The sequence below is a fragment of the Rhamphochromis sp. 'chilingali' genome (genome assembly GCF_963969265.1).
Source record: "Rhamphochromis sp. 'chilingali' genome assembly, chromosome: 11".
Taxonomy (NCBI): domain Eukaryota; kingdom Metazoa; phylum Chordata; class Actinopteri; order Cichliformes; family Cichlidae; genus Rhamphochromis; species Rhamphochromis sp. 'chilingali'.
Window position 1 is genome coordinate 16855505 of NC_137938.1, and position 16719 is coordinate 16872223.

The 16719-nt window shown below is 39.6% G+C and overlaps 1 protein-coding gene across 1 annotated transcript; it reads left to right on the top strand.

The window, feature by feature from the left end:
* Positions 1 to 2260: 2260 nt before the first annotated feature.
* On the top strand, positions 2261 to 4520 carry tpbg (trophoblast glycoprotein). The gene has a single exon (XM_080895873.1). The coding sequence runs from the start codon at positions 2782 to 2784 to the stop codon at positions 3913 to 3915; it is 1134 nt and encodes a 377-aa protein (XP_080751999.1). The 5' UTR covers positions 2261 to 2781; the 3' UTR covers positions 3916 to 4520.
* The last annotated feature ends 12199 nt before the right edge of the window (positions 4521 to 16719 follow it).

Sequence of the window (16719 nt, forward strand, 5' to 3'; positions counted from 1 at the left end):
TTTTGACATTTAGTTTCCTATACCAAGATTATTCTGGTTAACTAACACAAAATGAAAAACTAAAACTGCATAAAAAAATTTTTTTAGGTAGCTACAATAAAAATAAAATATTCTGGGGAAAAAATAAAGCTAACTGAAACGATTTTGTGACCTCAAAATTAACTAAAATATAATAAAAAAAATATAGAGGAAAACCTTAGTTTTAGTATTTCTTAGTTTGATGAAAATAAAATAAATAATAATAACTATTACTATTATTATTATTAGTATTATTATTATTATTATTATTATTATTATCATAGTTACAGTTTGGCTGATGACTCTGTGTGTCTACAAGACTGTTAAAAAATTTTAAAAGTTCAAAAAGTAAACTGAAACAAGAAAACCCAGTATGGAACCAAACTAAAACTAAACTGAATTAAAAACAAAAAGTCAAAATGAAATAAAAACAAAAAATGATCAGAAAATACAAAACTATAATAACTGTACCTTGTACATATGTTAATGAATAATAACATAATAAAAACAAAAAATGAAAACATAAATACCATAAATATTACATCTTAACAAGCTTGCAGATTAATCAAGAGAAAAGACAATAATAAGCGTTCCATAGAAGCAAGAATTCATTATTGAATATTTTTTAAATGACTAATGCTATTCACACTTAAATATAAACTTTGAGGATAAACTAATAGGATAGAAAAGGTTTTAAAAACCATCTCTGATCATTGTTTTGTTTCTTCAACGGTGAATAAAACTTATGTGATGATCAACATTTTGAGTTTACCACATTTAGCGTTAATATAACAAGAAGATGTAAAGTTTCTAGGTTCTCCAGAAAAGCATCATGTAGTTAGATATTCAGAATCCAGGTTTCATGGAATTACACAGATGACTGGCATATTTGCCAGGACTATAGCAGAGGGTCAAAGGAGGGTAAAGCTAAGATTACGCTCAGATACACACTAGGGGCTGCTCCCAAATATGCCATATTAATGAGCACTCCCTCCCTCACCGTTCAATCTTATGACTCTTGTTCAATTGCCCAGACGATGCTTCTACAAGGCCGCAGTCAGGTACAATTACAGCCAAACAGTTTTGCCATAATTAATGGGGATCAAAACCATGTTTAGAAATTACACATATAGTACTATATTAATACACAATATCCAGGCACTTTTTGTGTTTTCTTTACTGTTATTTAATTTAGTATTTCGCTGACATGTAATAAATCTTCACGGTGTTCCTCGTTTATCTTCATAGATTCATCATGTAAGCAAACTGTCCCCAGTTTGAGACCAGGAGGAGACACACGAACCCAGACTCAGGAGGACACAAGCTGGTGTATTCCCAGTGCTGGTCCCAAGTCTGAGAAATTCGGATGAGTGGGTAAGCAAGGGCATCTGGTGACCCTTTGACATAAGAGACCACATGAAAGCGCCCTTTTCCTTTTAACTAAACAGTGCAAAATACTGATTTATGGTCTGTTGCTTAGTAAAAACTACAATTCATAAAAATGCAATAAGGACTGATAATCCTTTACCTTCCCTCCCTTTCCTCATGCAGGGTCACCTCCTCTTTTTGTAGAATATCAAGTACCGCTTCCGTTTTATTCATGAGTTATTAGAGCTTCATTACATTTATTTTTAACTTATGTTTGACAAGTCATTCAATCCAAACGCTACAGTTATTTATAAAAGGAAATCTAGACTCCTGTAGGGTAGAACAGTGACATATTAAAATTTAAAATATAAGAAAACAACTGAAGTGTGCATGAGCACAAAACCCTTCCATCTCTCTTCATAATGTCTTCACATCATAATACTAATAATGACAGTGCTGTGTCTCGTTCTTTCTAATATATAACACTTAATCCAACAGCCAGACTGGCTTGCTTCTTTAAATCTGTTCTTGATTTCTTTGAGACTATATAGAACATTTTATTATTTAATACAGAAAGTAACTGCGATTTTCAGGAATAAAATGAATGTTAACACTTCCACACTAAACTATCCATAAGCCCATGTCCCATTTAAGATGAACTATTCAGCCCTCTTCATACATACTGCGAGCCAATTTATGAATACTGCAAGAGTTTCAGGTTAGGTTTATAAAAAAAATAAACCACTTATAAGCATAAGCATAAGAAATAAAACTGAAGGCCGAAGAAAACTTGTGGGAGTTTTCTGTTCACCCCCTCTTTTCTTGAATAATGGTACGCTCCCTCCTTGCAATGGTCTGCACTGTGTTGCTGCGGTTGGTCTTTCCCTCTTGACGCGCAACGATTAGGAGGAGCGGAATGCTGGAAATACGTTTGTAATATATGGCACCTCTGGGAGAACGAGAGTTTTGTCTGTTTGGAAACCGGCAGCCGGAATAAGTAACTGGATGTAAAAAAAAACGAAGAAGAAGAAAAAGAAGAAATAAATATTCTGGATTTGCTTGTTTTGCTAAGGAAAGGGGGGAAAATATCGTGTACCTCTAATGTTCCGAAAAGCCTGAGACTGGGAAGACAAAGAAACAGGATCGGAGAAGTTTGCCTGCTTCACTGAAATGTAGACTCATCCTAAACAAGGATGGTGTGGCGGTAGTTGTATGGAGTTGGAACTGGGGGCATTTTTCGAAAGGATAAACGTGGGAAACGGTGTTAGAAAAACTTTCCTTTGTTCCCCACACCGCGGACGAATAACGAAGCAGGGGTCGCACGCTTGGATTGTTTTAAAAACGATTTCCTTACGCACGCTCTGCGCACACTGATTTCCAAACTCCAAGAGGCGCATGTCAAGCACGTTGTGCGATAGTGACTGCGGAGGCACGCGAGGGAGACTCCGAAAGTCCGGCGTGATGTTTTTACTTTTCCTCCTCGCGATCGTGCCGTCCGGTCACGGGTGCCCGGAGGAATGCTTGTGCTCCTCACAAACTGTGAAATGCCAAAACAAGGACTTGGACAGGATCCCGCATTTCATACCAAACAACACCAAAATTCTATTTGTGTCAGGAAACAGCATTTCCCGTATTAGTGGGGACTCCTTCCCAACCCGCCTGGAGCTATTAACAGAGCTCCATCTCAGTGGGAATGAGCTGGAGTATGTGGATACAATGGCATTTAACAACTTGCCAAACCTTGTGTGGCTGGACTTGAGCAACAACACACTCCAGCATTTCAGTGAAAGCGCTTTCCCCAGTGACAATAAACTGCAACACTTGAACCTCAGTAGGTCTTTGCACAATCACTCCACCACAGATGAGCTTCTAAATTTCCTGCACAGCAGGAACCTCGTCCAGCTGACAGTCTTGGATCTGTCCAACAATGACCTTGTGATTCTTCCCAGTGATATATTCACTGGTCTTTCCAGCCTGGTCAGCCTCAGCCTGCAGAACAGCTCCATCATCAACATCCACAACGGGACTCTCAGAGTGCCCCCATTGCGTGACCTTGACCTGAGGAACAACAGCCTGAAAGATCTGTCCAGCATCATGATGGCAGAGTTCAGCCTTAAGCCCGACCTCCGCATCCAGCTGGCAGGGAACCCCTGGCATTGCAACTGCTTTATCGAGGACACGCTGATGTGGCTGAAGAACTCCACTCAGGTCGTCGACGTCCAGAACCTGACCTGCACGAACCCCAAGGACCTGAGACGCCAGCCACTTCTGCAGTTGGAGAAGTACGAGCTGAAGTGCTCGATGGAGATGAAGGGCGTGCTGGGGACTTCTTACGTGTTCCTGGGACTGGTGCTGGCCCTGATCGGTGTCATATTCCTGCTGGTGCTCTACCTGAACAGAAAGGGCATCAAACGGTGGATGTACAACATCCGGGATGCTTGTAGGGACCACATGGAGGGGTATCATTACAGGTATGAGATAAACTCTGACCCACGTTTGGCCAACCTGAGCATCAATTCAGATGTGTGAAGAGGGGGCGTACAGCGTGGCACCAGCCTGGGACCGTGTAGTGAGATAATAAATGACTTTATACTATTAAGATTTGCATGAAAGTCTTCCTCCCCCACACCCCATGATGATACTCAGACTTCGCACCTGTCGCCGCTCCTTTTTACCCACCCCTTAGTGACTTCCCCATCAGCCACTGCCGCATGTCCCGTACCAGTCACCTGGCAGCTGCAATGTCAGCAGCATTGTCTCTGTGTAACAGTGCATGGACAATGAGTCATGGGAAAGGGGTTTTCTGGACAGTTGCAAAGAGTGATATGTTCTATTTTTACTTTCCCCTAAAGGATAAACGAATGAAGGGAACTGACTTGTAACTAAAAGAATAGTTGGTGAAAACACACTGCCAGTCGTTGCATCCTTCTCGTAAAGCCTCAGCTGCAGACAAATGTTACACTGCTTGAGTTTGTTTTTTAAACGTGAACCTGTGTAATACAGTATGCCTTCTTTTGAATGATTATAGTGCACACTGCATTAGCTCTTCGGATTTATTAGGTGGATGTGATTGCTCTTTTTTTTTTCTCCTGTGATGATATTGAGCTGAATAAAATGCCTCTGGATTGCTGGTATCTGTCTCGACTGAGGGCTTTTTAATTGTAAGACTGAGGAATGTGATCCCAAAGCTGTGATGAAGGAGTTCACGGGCACACACACACACTTACATTCCTGAGGCAGGGCCACAACTCGGCTAAAAACCACATGACAAACACTAAATCTCACTCCAGCTGTCAGCGAGCTCAGCAATGTGTGAAACGTTTGCACTTTTGCCACTTATAGTATCTCCAGGGTAACAGTGTACGGCTGTGTTCTCATTAACAAGCAACTTTCTGTGGAAAGAAGTCAAATTCTGATGTTGAATAGAGGACACGTCCTGAATTCAAATGAGCTTCTGTCTGCGGGTTTAAAGGTGATGAGAGTAGCCCAACTGTTATCTCCGGTCCAATTTACTTCACGCTGTGTGTCTGATAAAGAACCACTGGCTCTGCTGTGACCCCGTCCCCTCCCAGAATAATGTCTGTGAGCCTGCACTGCAGCCAGAAGACTAATCTCACTACTAACAGCTCCTACCAGCGTTTACTGTAAGCATTTCAATATGCTCCAGCTGCAAAAACCCGGGAAAAAAATCAGTATTCGTGTCGCTCCATGGCACATGCAAATGAAGAAAAACCAAACCAGAGATGCTGGCGCTCATGGGGGCACACGGAGGTATTATGGAAATGAGCCCAAGCAGCTTTTCTTTTCATGTAACCCTTCTTTAGGTGAACTTGCATCCCTGGAAGTAAGTCATTAGTGTTTTTACTCATCTGTCAGTTGCTGTTGTATTGGGGGGAGGGTTATTTCTTTTTTTTCATGTTGTCCACTATAGTATGGATTAATAATTTAATAATGCGTGGTATTCCTTTGAAGGGATGCCATGCGTGTTGCCATCTAGCAGTACAAAATAATGATGTTTGTTGTGTCTGCATGCAGGAACAACTGTGAACTTCCTTGGCCTTTAAAAAAAGAAGAGATTACAGATAATCATCTCCCTATTCCTCAGTTTCTTTAATGAAGGGGCTCACGTTGCCCGCAGCATGCTATTTCCAGTGCACGCAGCGTGCCTCTTGCACAGATTTCCTTCACAGTTTTGCCAGGCCTGCGTGTTTCTGCACATCTGTGTGTTTCAGGGTAGGGGGGAAAAATAAGAGCTTTTGTCATCAGCTGCGGCTGCTGTAGTTGGGACTGTCTCTGGATGTGTCTGATTAGACTTGTTGGATATCAGAAAGGGAAGTCATGTGGAACGCTGTCTGTGTTATCTGGTGCTCCAGTTAGTGTTGATGCTTTGTGTGTCTCCTGCAGGTGCAGCAGGTAGTGCTGTGTGATACTGCAAATTTTGCTATCAATGTGATACCAAGTAAATACGGGGCCAGCGCTGATGATATCCATACCAATGCTTTTGACTTATTAAGGCTGCTTATGGAGGGGAGAGCAGTGTGTCATGATTTCTGAAATGAATCGTTATCAGTTTGCAAATTCTGAACACATTTCAGTGATCACTGAATCATTGCGATTTTTACTTTTCACAATAATAACACAACAAAACACACCTTTCAGCTTTGCAGAAAAAATAATGAATTTCATAGAATTCATAGAATAGGTTACATATTGAACTTGGTAGGTAGAAACAAAGTGTCAATCCAGTCATGCTATTATCAATCTGATACCAATATCAGTGGTGTTATCTATACTATCGGTATCTTTAGCTTTGTGCGTACCATGTGGAACTCTTGCATCTCTCAAGACATTGGTTCAAACAACAGCTTTGCCAGTTTTAGAGATGGGGAGGGTACTTTTGTGTGTAATGTGTGTGTCCTCTAATTCAACAATGTCACCTTTGATTTATACCTTCCTCATGCACGCTTTAGCACTGAAGTTTTAGCCCATTAAACAAGCCCTTACCCAACTGTGCATTCGAAATTGTTGCCGGCTGATTTTTGAAAGCGGATGGTCTCATTCTACACGCACACTTTATTCCCCAAAGTGAGTCTTCTCACTTGGCCTTCCCAGGAGGGGCATACAGGTGCAGGCTGCTTACAGCCTAATGTTTCCACAGAGACCATCAGTAAGTAGCTCTCCTCCTCGCACACTATCTGCAGATTCATATTAACAAGTGATTTTTGCCCAGCCACGCCTCAAGCTACGCTTGGCAGAGCAGGTGTAATTACAGTGAGAGAGAAAAGGGAGAGAATGAATGGCTGAAGGGGAAGCAGAATAAAATAGATGAGTGAGGGGAGGGCTTTCTTTTCTTTAAGCATGACGACACCGTCTCTGAACCCTTTGTGATCGTTAACTCTAGTCTCCAAGCAGCCTGGATGTCTAAATAGCTGGCCGCTGACTTGTGGTGTCAAGTGAGGTCCAGTGAGGAGGTGGTGTCTCGGGCAGCTCTCTGGACTCCCTCAGCAGTCTGTTAGGGCCGTCGGCTAAAGCTCATTTCCAGACAGGGGCAGGACTGATGGTTGTACTTGTTAGTAAGCAGATACTGTTACAGATATTGGCACCAGAGCCTCAACTGGTACATATATTACCTACTTGTTGCCTCTTGTATGAATACTTACCAACAAAGGTTTCTACTCAAACCTCTGTACGTGCTTGAGAGGTCATTTTTTAAATTAATATTAATTCTTTGTTATAAATGAGTGCTTTTCATGTTTAAGAACACATATATAAGAAACTATGTCTTTTTATACTTTGGTACTGTACAGATTGTATTTATGGTAATATGTTTAATTATGTTCAGTATGCTTAATTACTATGACCCACCCTTTAAAATGTGGTTTTCTTTTAGTTCCTTTCTACACAAGTGCCCATATTTATGTTATGTTACACAAATTTTGGTAGACAAATCAGGTAAACTTCTTCCCTAGAGACACATGTTCTAGGCCCAGGTCATATTTATTATAAAAACCATGGAGTATGTTTTATTTCTTTTTTTAAAATCTCCCTAGAATGGCACATGACCCAAAAATAATAGAGAAAAAAAAAACAAAAATCAGACAACCCCCTATGAGCAAGCACTTGGCAATAGTGGGAAGGAAAAACTCCCCTATAACAGCAAGAAATCTCCAGCAGAATCAGGGTGAGGAGAGAAAGACAGGACAAAAACAATGTGGAAGAGAGGCAGAGAATCATAACTAATTGTTAAATGCAGAGTGGTGTATAAACACACAGAAAGTGAAACGAGGTGAGTGAAGAACAAGTGCATCATGGAAAGCCCCCAGCAGCCTAGGCCTGCCAATGTGATTAAGGGATGGTTCGAGTTCACCAAGAGTGTTAACTTGCAATTTCCTAAATGTTAGTAAGTTGGGGATTGTTACTAGCAATTAGAAAACTGAATGGTAACACTCACCTACCTCCTAAGTTATGACCTCATAACCTATAAAAAATGTCCTTTAATGTAAATAAGTTTCATCTGAGAACATTTAATAAACCATAAATTTACAAACCTAATAACAAACAGCCTGAGATGTTTTTTAAGTGTCTTCCTGTGAGCAGGAAGTTTAAGTGGGATTAAATAAATGTGCAAAAGTAGAGACTTTGTCCCATAATTAAACATGCAGAAATTATCTGTATGTAATTTCTCTGATAGCTCCAATTGCTTAGCAAGCCTTTTAAAGCATTAAAAGGGAATGTTGGTACCCTGCTCTCGAAGACCCCCACTTTATTCACCCAACACGCAGCTGAAGCCACATCTTAGCATTCAGCAAGACACAGAGCCACTATCACAGCTGATAATGGAGATCAAGGCTGCAGCTGATTATGTAACAGTCATCTTACCTGTCCTTTAGTGCTCACAGGAGACTTTTGTTCCCTGACTTTTGCTGTTAAGGTAGTGCATCCTTCTAGACAACAGACATAACTCCCAGGGGGCAAACCCAGCCTTGTGCATAAACCCGAGGAAGAAAAGTGCCTCCCTTGTTACTGTCAGCCATTCCCATAACCTGGGTGTACACAGTATAGCCTCCTAGCAAAGAGAAACTGAAGTTGCAATGCATTAGTTTTTATATATCAGAAGGTCTGAAATTTGTCAGTGTTTTGAGAACTGAATAATAAAACACCTACAGATGAAAACTCCTGAAAATCCGACAAAACACTTACCCCATTATACTGCCCACACACACACACACACACACACACACACACACACACACACACACACACACACACACACACACACACACACACACACACACACTGTTCCCTGTTTGTTAAGCCACATTTAATATGCCAGTGCACTTTCCTACTGTTGAGAGACAGGCTGGCAGGTTATCAGATTGCCAGAGTGCCGTAATTACATTCACCACACTGCACTGGTCTGCTGCTCCGCAAACACCTGGCATGTTGCCCCAGCTGCTGACCTTTCCCTTAGTAAAAAACAGAAAAAATCAGACTATGTAAATGGCGGTTGTGAGTGTGGGGGCATGCTTTGTAGATATTTTAAACAAAGCAACACGAGGTACAGAAATCACCAACACTGATCCTCATCCTTAAAGGTTGTGTAGCAGTTTTTATGAGGTCTTTACGCGTACGTTGGGGCATTGCTGGTCCTGGAGTATTTGTTATCGGCCCAGCCTCTTTCCTTCCCCCTTACGATGTCTTGTCCTTCTCTAATGTGGATTTATGATGCCACGCTTGAGCCTCCCGCTGAGCCACACCAGGGCTTGACGACCACAAGCCTCCGTAAACGAAGACGGATCTGAGCTGGCAGTGCCGCGGCCTTTTCCAGCAACCGGAAGCATCTGCCACATCTGCTTGAGGGACACAAATGCAGGGATGAGTGAGAAAAGGACACAAATGCTGTGAAGCTATCCGGCGGCTCCAAGAAAAATAAATATAAAAGGTGGAACTCAGTAGGATGCTTGTAAGATGCTAAAATGCATATTTGCAGTGACCTTTATGTGTAGATTAGCTGGGGTTATGTCATATGTCACTGGGTTTTTGGGTTTGTTTTTTTTATAGAAGCTTGGGTAACAGCATGATGGTTGCAAAATGTTAATAATAGTCTAGCCTTTCCTGTGACCTTTGTCTGTTTGGATGATGGATTTGATCTTCAATAGGTTTTTCATAGAACATCAAAAATTCACTCTTAAACACATCAGAAAGCTCTTGATATTCAACAAACGGGGCCAAGAACATTTGATTCTTATTGCACCCTGGTAGATCATATGCTCCTGTGTTTTTTCAAGTGATTTTTTTGTGGAAATTCTGCAGATAAACATGGTTTAGATGCCCCATGAGTAACCCTGGTTGCCTGGCTGTATTATTTCACATTTCAGTTTGATGAAGCTCACACCTCTGATGAGTCTACTGCAGGAATATCTTGACGTAAAAGTACTTCAGTGTCACCACCGCGGCTACGAAAACAGACTGATCCACGCACCGAACGCCTCCCGTGTAAAGATTTATTTAGCTGTGCAACTCTTTCTCACTCCGCTGAAAATTACCTGTGCGCCTAACAATCTATCAGGCGCACGTGGCTGATTCTCGTGTTGATTTCTCAGCGCTCAATAACATGGCTGATCAATGGGCCGGTCTCAAAAGGAGCCCCGTGTTTTTCCATCGATATGTTTTCTGTGAACTTGGACTTGAAAGCTGCCCGATTCTAGCAATGTCAGTAACTCAAAGGCAGCCTTTCCAACACTTAAAAAAACCCACCAGAAGCTGATTAATGTATGGCCTCAACCAAGTGCTTGAAAGTGACATGTTGGAGTGTTTTCACACTCATTTGTTTCTTGAATGAAGTGGTAGCAGGCAGACGTGTTTAAAAGGTGACAGGGGGTTTCTAAGAATCACCCCGCAGTTCTTCAGCTTGAGACACCTGAGTTAGAAAACACAAACACTGCAGCTGTCTTTCACTAGCGAGGGCAGTCATGGAACGCAAGACCTGCGTCTCATCACTGTCTGCGTGCTTTATTTATACTTTTCTGTGTGCTCCTCTCCCTTCAAACTGACTGTCTTCTGATTTCCTGCCCCTCTCAAACAAAAGGTTTCAGCAGAATGTGGGCGCATCGTGACCATCTATTATCACAGTTTCCCTGTTATTAAAAAGAGAAGTAAGAGTTCTCAAAAAAATCACAAACCTTTCAGATCAGGTGTCAGAATGGTGTCTAGGAAGAGTTATTAATGATCAAGAGACAATAGGACAACATATTGAGACATGTTGATGTTTTTATTTAAAACAAAATGAAGGGATTGTAAAATGAGTCTCATGATGACTTCACAGAGGGTCTGCCCTCAGGTGGTGCCACAATGCTGAAGTTTAATGATAATCCAATTCTACATAGAGTAATACTGACGATTCTTTCTTATTTAGCTGCCATGAATTACTCTTTGATTCTCACCAACAGTGACAACGAGGTAGAAATAAAGGGATTTAAATTACCGCAGGAAGTGTTACCACCTGATTGGTAGTCTGGAAACCTGATCTGGACTAGGTAACACCCTTACACCTTTAGCCCTGAGCTCATGGAAACATGTTGCTCTACAGTCCACTTATACAAACAACATGTTTACACTGACTCGCAATCAGGACCTCACAGCTCCGAGTTGCTGTTGAAAGCATTAGGTGAAGCTGTATGAGCACAGTCTTGGCAAATAATGTGTGTTTTATAAATGTATTATAGAGATTTACAGAAATGCATGCCAGCTTTTTTTTTGTACTGTGATGTTTGAGATATTGTGTTCATAGATGGAATTAAAATGACGAATGTAAAATGTAGTTTGAGTTTGAAGTGAAATTTTGTGATTATAAAAATTAAAATCAGATTTTGACATCAGAGCTTTGGTTCAGTGTGGGATTATTTACCTTTTCTGCCATCTGGTGACTCACTCCTGTGGAGAATTTCAAGTGCATTCCTGTTCCTGACGATGAGACTAAAATCTCATTACAGAGAAAGCAGTCTGGAACTTTAGATCTTATCATGTAATCTGAACACAACTGTAAAAGTTCATGCTTTTTTTCTCAGATTACAATCAGATTTCCTGGCAGAGACTGAAAGGAGGTCAAAAGTCCAATATTACCTTTTTAGGCAGCAGTTGGAAACAATAATCTCTACAAGCTCCATTATAGTGGTTTCAGTCACAGCATGCTATCAGCTTTTAAGCCGGGACTTCTCATTTCCACATGGACAAACTCCAACCACGTACACAAACGCAGTTAGGCAGAAAAATAAAGATTAAAACGAAACACATTCACAATCTAATCTAAAGCAATATGTCCCTAATGTGCAAATACAGCACAACCTTTCTGAGGCACATTTGTGCTGTATGGTAAAGTAGTTCTTATGAAATCTTAGCTACAGTATGTACCATCTCAGAGCAAGAAATGAATCAAATTTAGAGAAGAGCAGGAAAAATAGGGGATTGTTAGATGGAAAGTCATCTTTTTTCTTCTTGTCTTTGTGCAGTTTCCAGTTTTGCAGTGGGGGGTGGGACTGAAGACAACAGGAGTGGAAAACAAATGCAAGCTCAGAATTGTTTGTTATGCTGGGCTGAACACATAACACCTCAGGAGGTAAAATGTGAAAAGGTTTTGATTGCATAGTGTGTGCATTTTCTCACATAATGCGATCAATTGCTAATCAACCAGAATGTCAAACCAAAGTTGCGAAGCAAAACTTAAAAAAGTTTTGCAAGACACGAGAAGGATTTGCTGAGGAAAGAAGTACTGAAACTATCGTGATGATGTATTTAATTTGGCTTTTTGGTGCTTGTTTTGCGAGGCCACGCGTTCAACACGGAACAATATTAAACGCTTTGTAATATGATGTAGACCAGCAGAGGGTGTCACAATGAGTAATGACCTCAGCGGAACAGTAGCAAGCAACGGGAGCAGAGACAGCCAGAAGGAGCTTGATCGCGCCATCCAGTACTGCTTTTACAAGGTCATGTGGTGCAAAACCCATTTAAAAACATGTACGTTTCTTTCCGTATCCAAATTAGAGTGCTCAGCAGGCCTTGAAGAATCAGTATAACAAGGTCCGCACAGAATATGAAAACTGTGTTCCTGCCATTAATCTGCTGGTACAAGAGGTGCTAAAGTGGATGCTGTGTCAACTCCTCCAGCTACAGCACTTAGAGAAGAAACAAGAATTTATGCTGCCTAAAATTATCTTCTTTTTCATGGCTCTTTACACATGGCAGCCACATCGGATTAACTTGCACTTCTTTGCTCGTTTTATGCTTGGTTTAAAAACACATGCTCTTCCTGTTTACGATAATGTAAAAGTTGATCTTACACGATATTTCTGGCCGCCACAGGCGACTATTACACAGGATCAATTGCAAAACATCACAAAAACATCACAGAGGAGAACCGGTGCAGTATGGCCGCTGGATTATCACCTGGATTAAACTGTGTGCAGTGTGTAATACGGTTTTAGTATTTAGTAAGTTTAAAATTGATTGTGTCTTTGGAGTTAAATTTGTTCAAACTAGCTGCTGATCATTGTTACCATCTAAAATCACTGCTGCAAATATTGTATATGCTACTGCTGCTGCTACTTTTTAACTGCAGCAAATACAGGGGAATGGCTATATTAAAGATATAACATGTATAAAAGGGATAAAGATGCATTAAAATGAATAGATTTGTGTTTTCGATAATTTGGTGACTTTTGTACTTACATTATACTGCATATCTGCAAGAATTCCTAAACTTGATATGTTAAGTTGGACTGTTTTGAACACAGTGATAATTGGATTTCAACCGAGTTACGTTAAAAGTTATTATTTTATTTCCTAATGTAGAGGAAATAAGTGCCAGTCTTGTTGCTTATGGCCACACATAAACAAAGCACGGGACTGTAATAGTTAAATTACATAATAATGCATATCCACAACAAATATATTTTATTTTTGTGACGCAATTGATAAAGTTCTGTAAGGTTATTTTTACCTAATTCAAAAGTTATTGTATAATTTTGTGTCTGAACATGAAACTGAACATTTTTTTATCTAATGTGATGCATTTTTACAAAGAAAAAATTAACCTTGTCCAACAAAAGTAATGTTTGGACATCCAATAATTTCCCAAGTGTATTCAGGAATATTTTACCCCCATACACATCACTCTGAGTGCTGCATGAGTACTATCATGTAGAATGATGCTGATATTAAAATAAAGGTGCTTCCAAGGAACTGTCCATGAAAAAAAACATACATTCCATGTTACTTTTAGACACCATTTTGAAAATTACAGTTTTTATAGCAGCATTCAGCTATAACTTGGACTTTTTCCTGCACTTTGTCAGTTTTAGTGCCCCACACCTTGTTAAAATTTCATACATGTGCATATTCAAGACATCAAGTGAAGCCTTTTCTCTCAGCAGCTTCAGTGCACGTGGAAATACTTACATTCACATTTCTCCTGTTACAATCTCTGCCCCCAGTTGTCAAGTGTGCTGTTCCGCCCCTTTGCACACCATCTTGTCATTTTCTATTCTCTGTATGAAATGAGACGAGTCTCCACGCCAGAAAGGTCTGACAGCAGCGCTTGAGAATAATGAAACCGGCTTCAGATAGAGCCACAGACAGCCCCCACCCCGCCCGACAGATGACATGCAGCATTCTTAAAGTGCTGTGTAACATGAGCTTCATATGTAGACATCAGATAGTACTTGACGATGCCTCCATTACCATTCACAAGCCAACGCTTTGGGCAAGCTAGATTTCTCCGGTTACCCTTCTGTACACAAGCCAATCTGAGATGAGAAGGATAGAAACTCAATTAGCTTTTGTAAAGTGCTGATCGCTCACATACCTGCTGACATATTCCATACTATACTTGCTAAGCTACGACCTTTCTTATTTCCTTCTTGTCACTACTTTGCATTTTGAGATGAATTTCCAGGCCCCCCTCATAGCAGCAAAATTTCTAAATTCACTGGAGTTTACAAAAAGCACAGCTCAAGGAGGATTAATCCATCACACTCCCTCACAAATCCCTTTAACAATGTGAGGATAAACATGAACAGAATATTTGATCTGACAACTGGTCCTCCGGTTTATACGTCATTGAGTGGGCAGTCTAAAGAGGCGTCGGTTCAGTAACTATAAAGGTATGCGGCGAAGTCACGGCCTTCTTAGTCGTCAGAATGAAGGAGCTCAGACAAAAAGTAACGTTTCTCCTCATACTGTCTCCCTCCCCCTTATCTTTCCCTCAACTTCTATTTTCTCCTCGCCCCGCAGAGACACACTTTGTCAAAGATTCATTTATTTGAGATGAATCGTTGTAAATCAGAAATATGGGGATTGCAGCCAAAAAAGCAGACAAAGTTCTGAAATGATGTCTGTGGGGCATTGTAACTCCACAAATATCTCTTTGATTTGATGGAGAATATGTAAATTAATGAAATGAGGCGAGCTTCGTGTTAATGGTAAAAAAAAATAAAAATTCCTCTGCTCCAATCCAGCCAGGTCACATTGAGTTTAAAATGTGACTCACAATCTCCTGGCTTCCTAAAAACTCGTTTTCTCCCTTAAATCTTTTATATCTGCAAGTAATGAAGCTGCAACAGAAGCACGCTCGTTTACTGAAGTGCAGTAACACAATAATGTCACTTTATTCTTTTTCTAACAGAAATGTCCCTACTGAACTTTCAATTAAAACAAGGTCATAAAAAGAGCTGAGCGTTTATAGTTGGGCATTTATTTAACAAGGACAGTATGAACATTTATCACATCACACTTTGCATAAAAACACAATCAGTCAATACCATAGCTGAATGTATAAAATACATTATATGTACATGCATACAGGCCAAATCTTTTATATCTACTATAGATTTAATATAGACCTTTATCACTATGATGGTATATTAGGAGAGATAAGTATGATATGCATATAGCAAAAATCAGGTGAGGGAATAACTAAATCACTTTACCTTTAATGGATTTTATTTTATTTTGCTGGCTTTTGATTAGTTCTTTTACGGTTATTATCAGTTCAATGTTTTACTAAGAAATGCATTGTCCATTAATTTACTGTCGTAAACCATGATTGTGATCATTCAGATCATAATCAAAACAGGTTTGGTTTCCAAACAAAAAGTTCTACCAGCTCGTGTACACTATTGGTTCTCGACTGTAAATTAAAGCACAATTAAAATAGTTCAAACATGTTTTTTCCAAATATGATGTAGCATTTTTGCATGTCATTTTCTACAAGATTTACAACAATATTTACATTTTTAAATGTAAATCTAAATCGTAAATTAAATCTAAAATTATCAAAATTAAATCTAAAATTAATCATGTATTTTAAATATAAATGCTAAATATTAAAAATAAAATAGGACGTAAATGTGACAGGTAATTAGTAAATATGTATATTTACAGAGTTCAGTCAGCAGCATTATGATCTTGTTAGATCATAATGCTGATCAAAGCCCATAGAGTGCTTTGAGTACTCCAAGAAAGTAGAAAAGCACTTTTGTTTGGCAACAAAGTTTTCATAAAGCTTTCTTTTGATGCTTCTCTGATCAGCAGTTTAAATTTGTATAACAGATAATTATTTACTTTTAACCATGACATTTAGGTGTACTATTTAAATGTAACATTTAAAAAAAATTAGATTTGATATTTGTATTTAAAATTTAGATTTAAATTTTATATTTAAATATTAGTAGTGAGGTTCTGGATTTGAATTCACCGGCGCTGGTTTTGCGTGTTCTCTCCGTGGCTCCGTACGTTCTCTCCATGTCCTCTGACTTGTTAGGCTGAATGGTGAATGTAAAGTTGCTATAGGTGTGACTGTGAGTTTTGATTGATTTTCTGTCTCTCTGTATTAGATTTTTCATAGACTGGTGCTGGGACCTGTCCGGGGCCTTGCCTCTTGTTTCATGACAGGTTGGATATGCCCCAGGCCCCCCTGCCACCCTGAATCGGATAAGCAGAAGGGAATGTATGGATGGAGGATGAAAGCATTGTATAATATATATTATTTTATTTTAAATTATAAACCTAAACTTAACTTTTTCCCTTTTTTCTAAATTTTGGAGCTAAATGTAGTAACATGTTGCAATTAATTTGGAGCTTTGATTTACAATCTATGTCCTAAGTTAACCTATTTCCCAAAGTGTAACTGGTGAATGTAACATTTATCAGATAATCATAATACATGATGCGACACGTCTTGCTCCTTCATGAAACTCCAAAAATCTGTTTAATGAAATACATTTGAAGCTACAAATCATATTTGTAATTGTAAAGTAAGGTGCTATAAATTTAGAG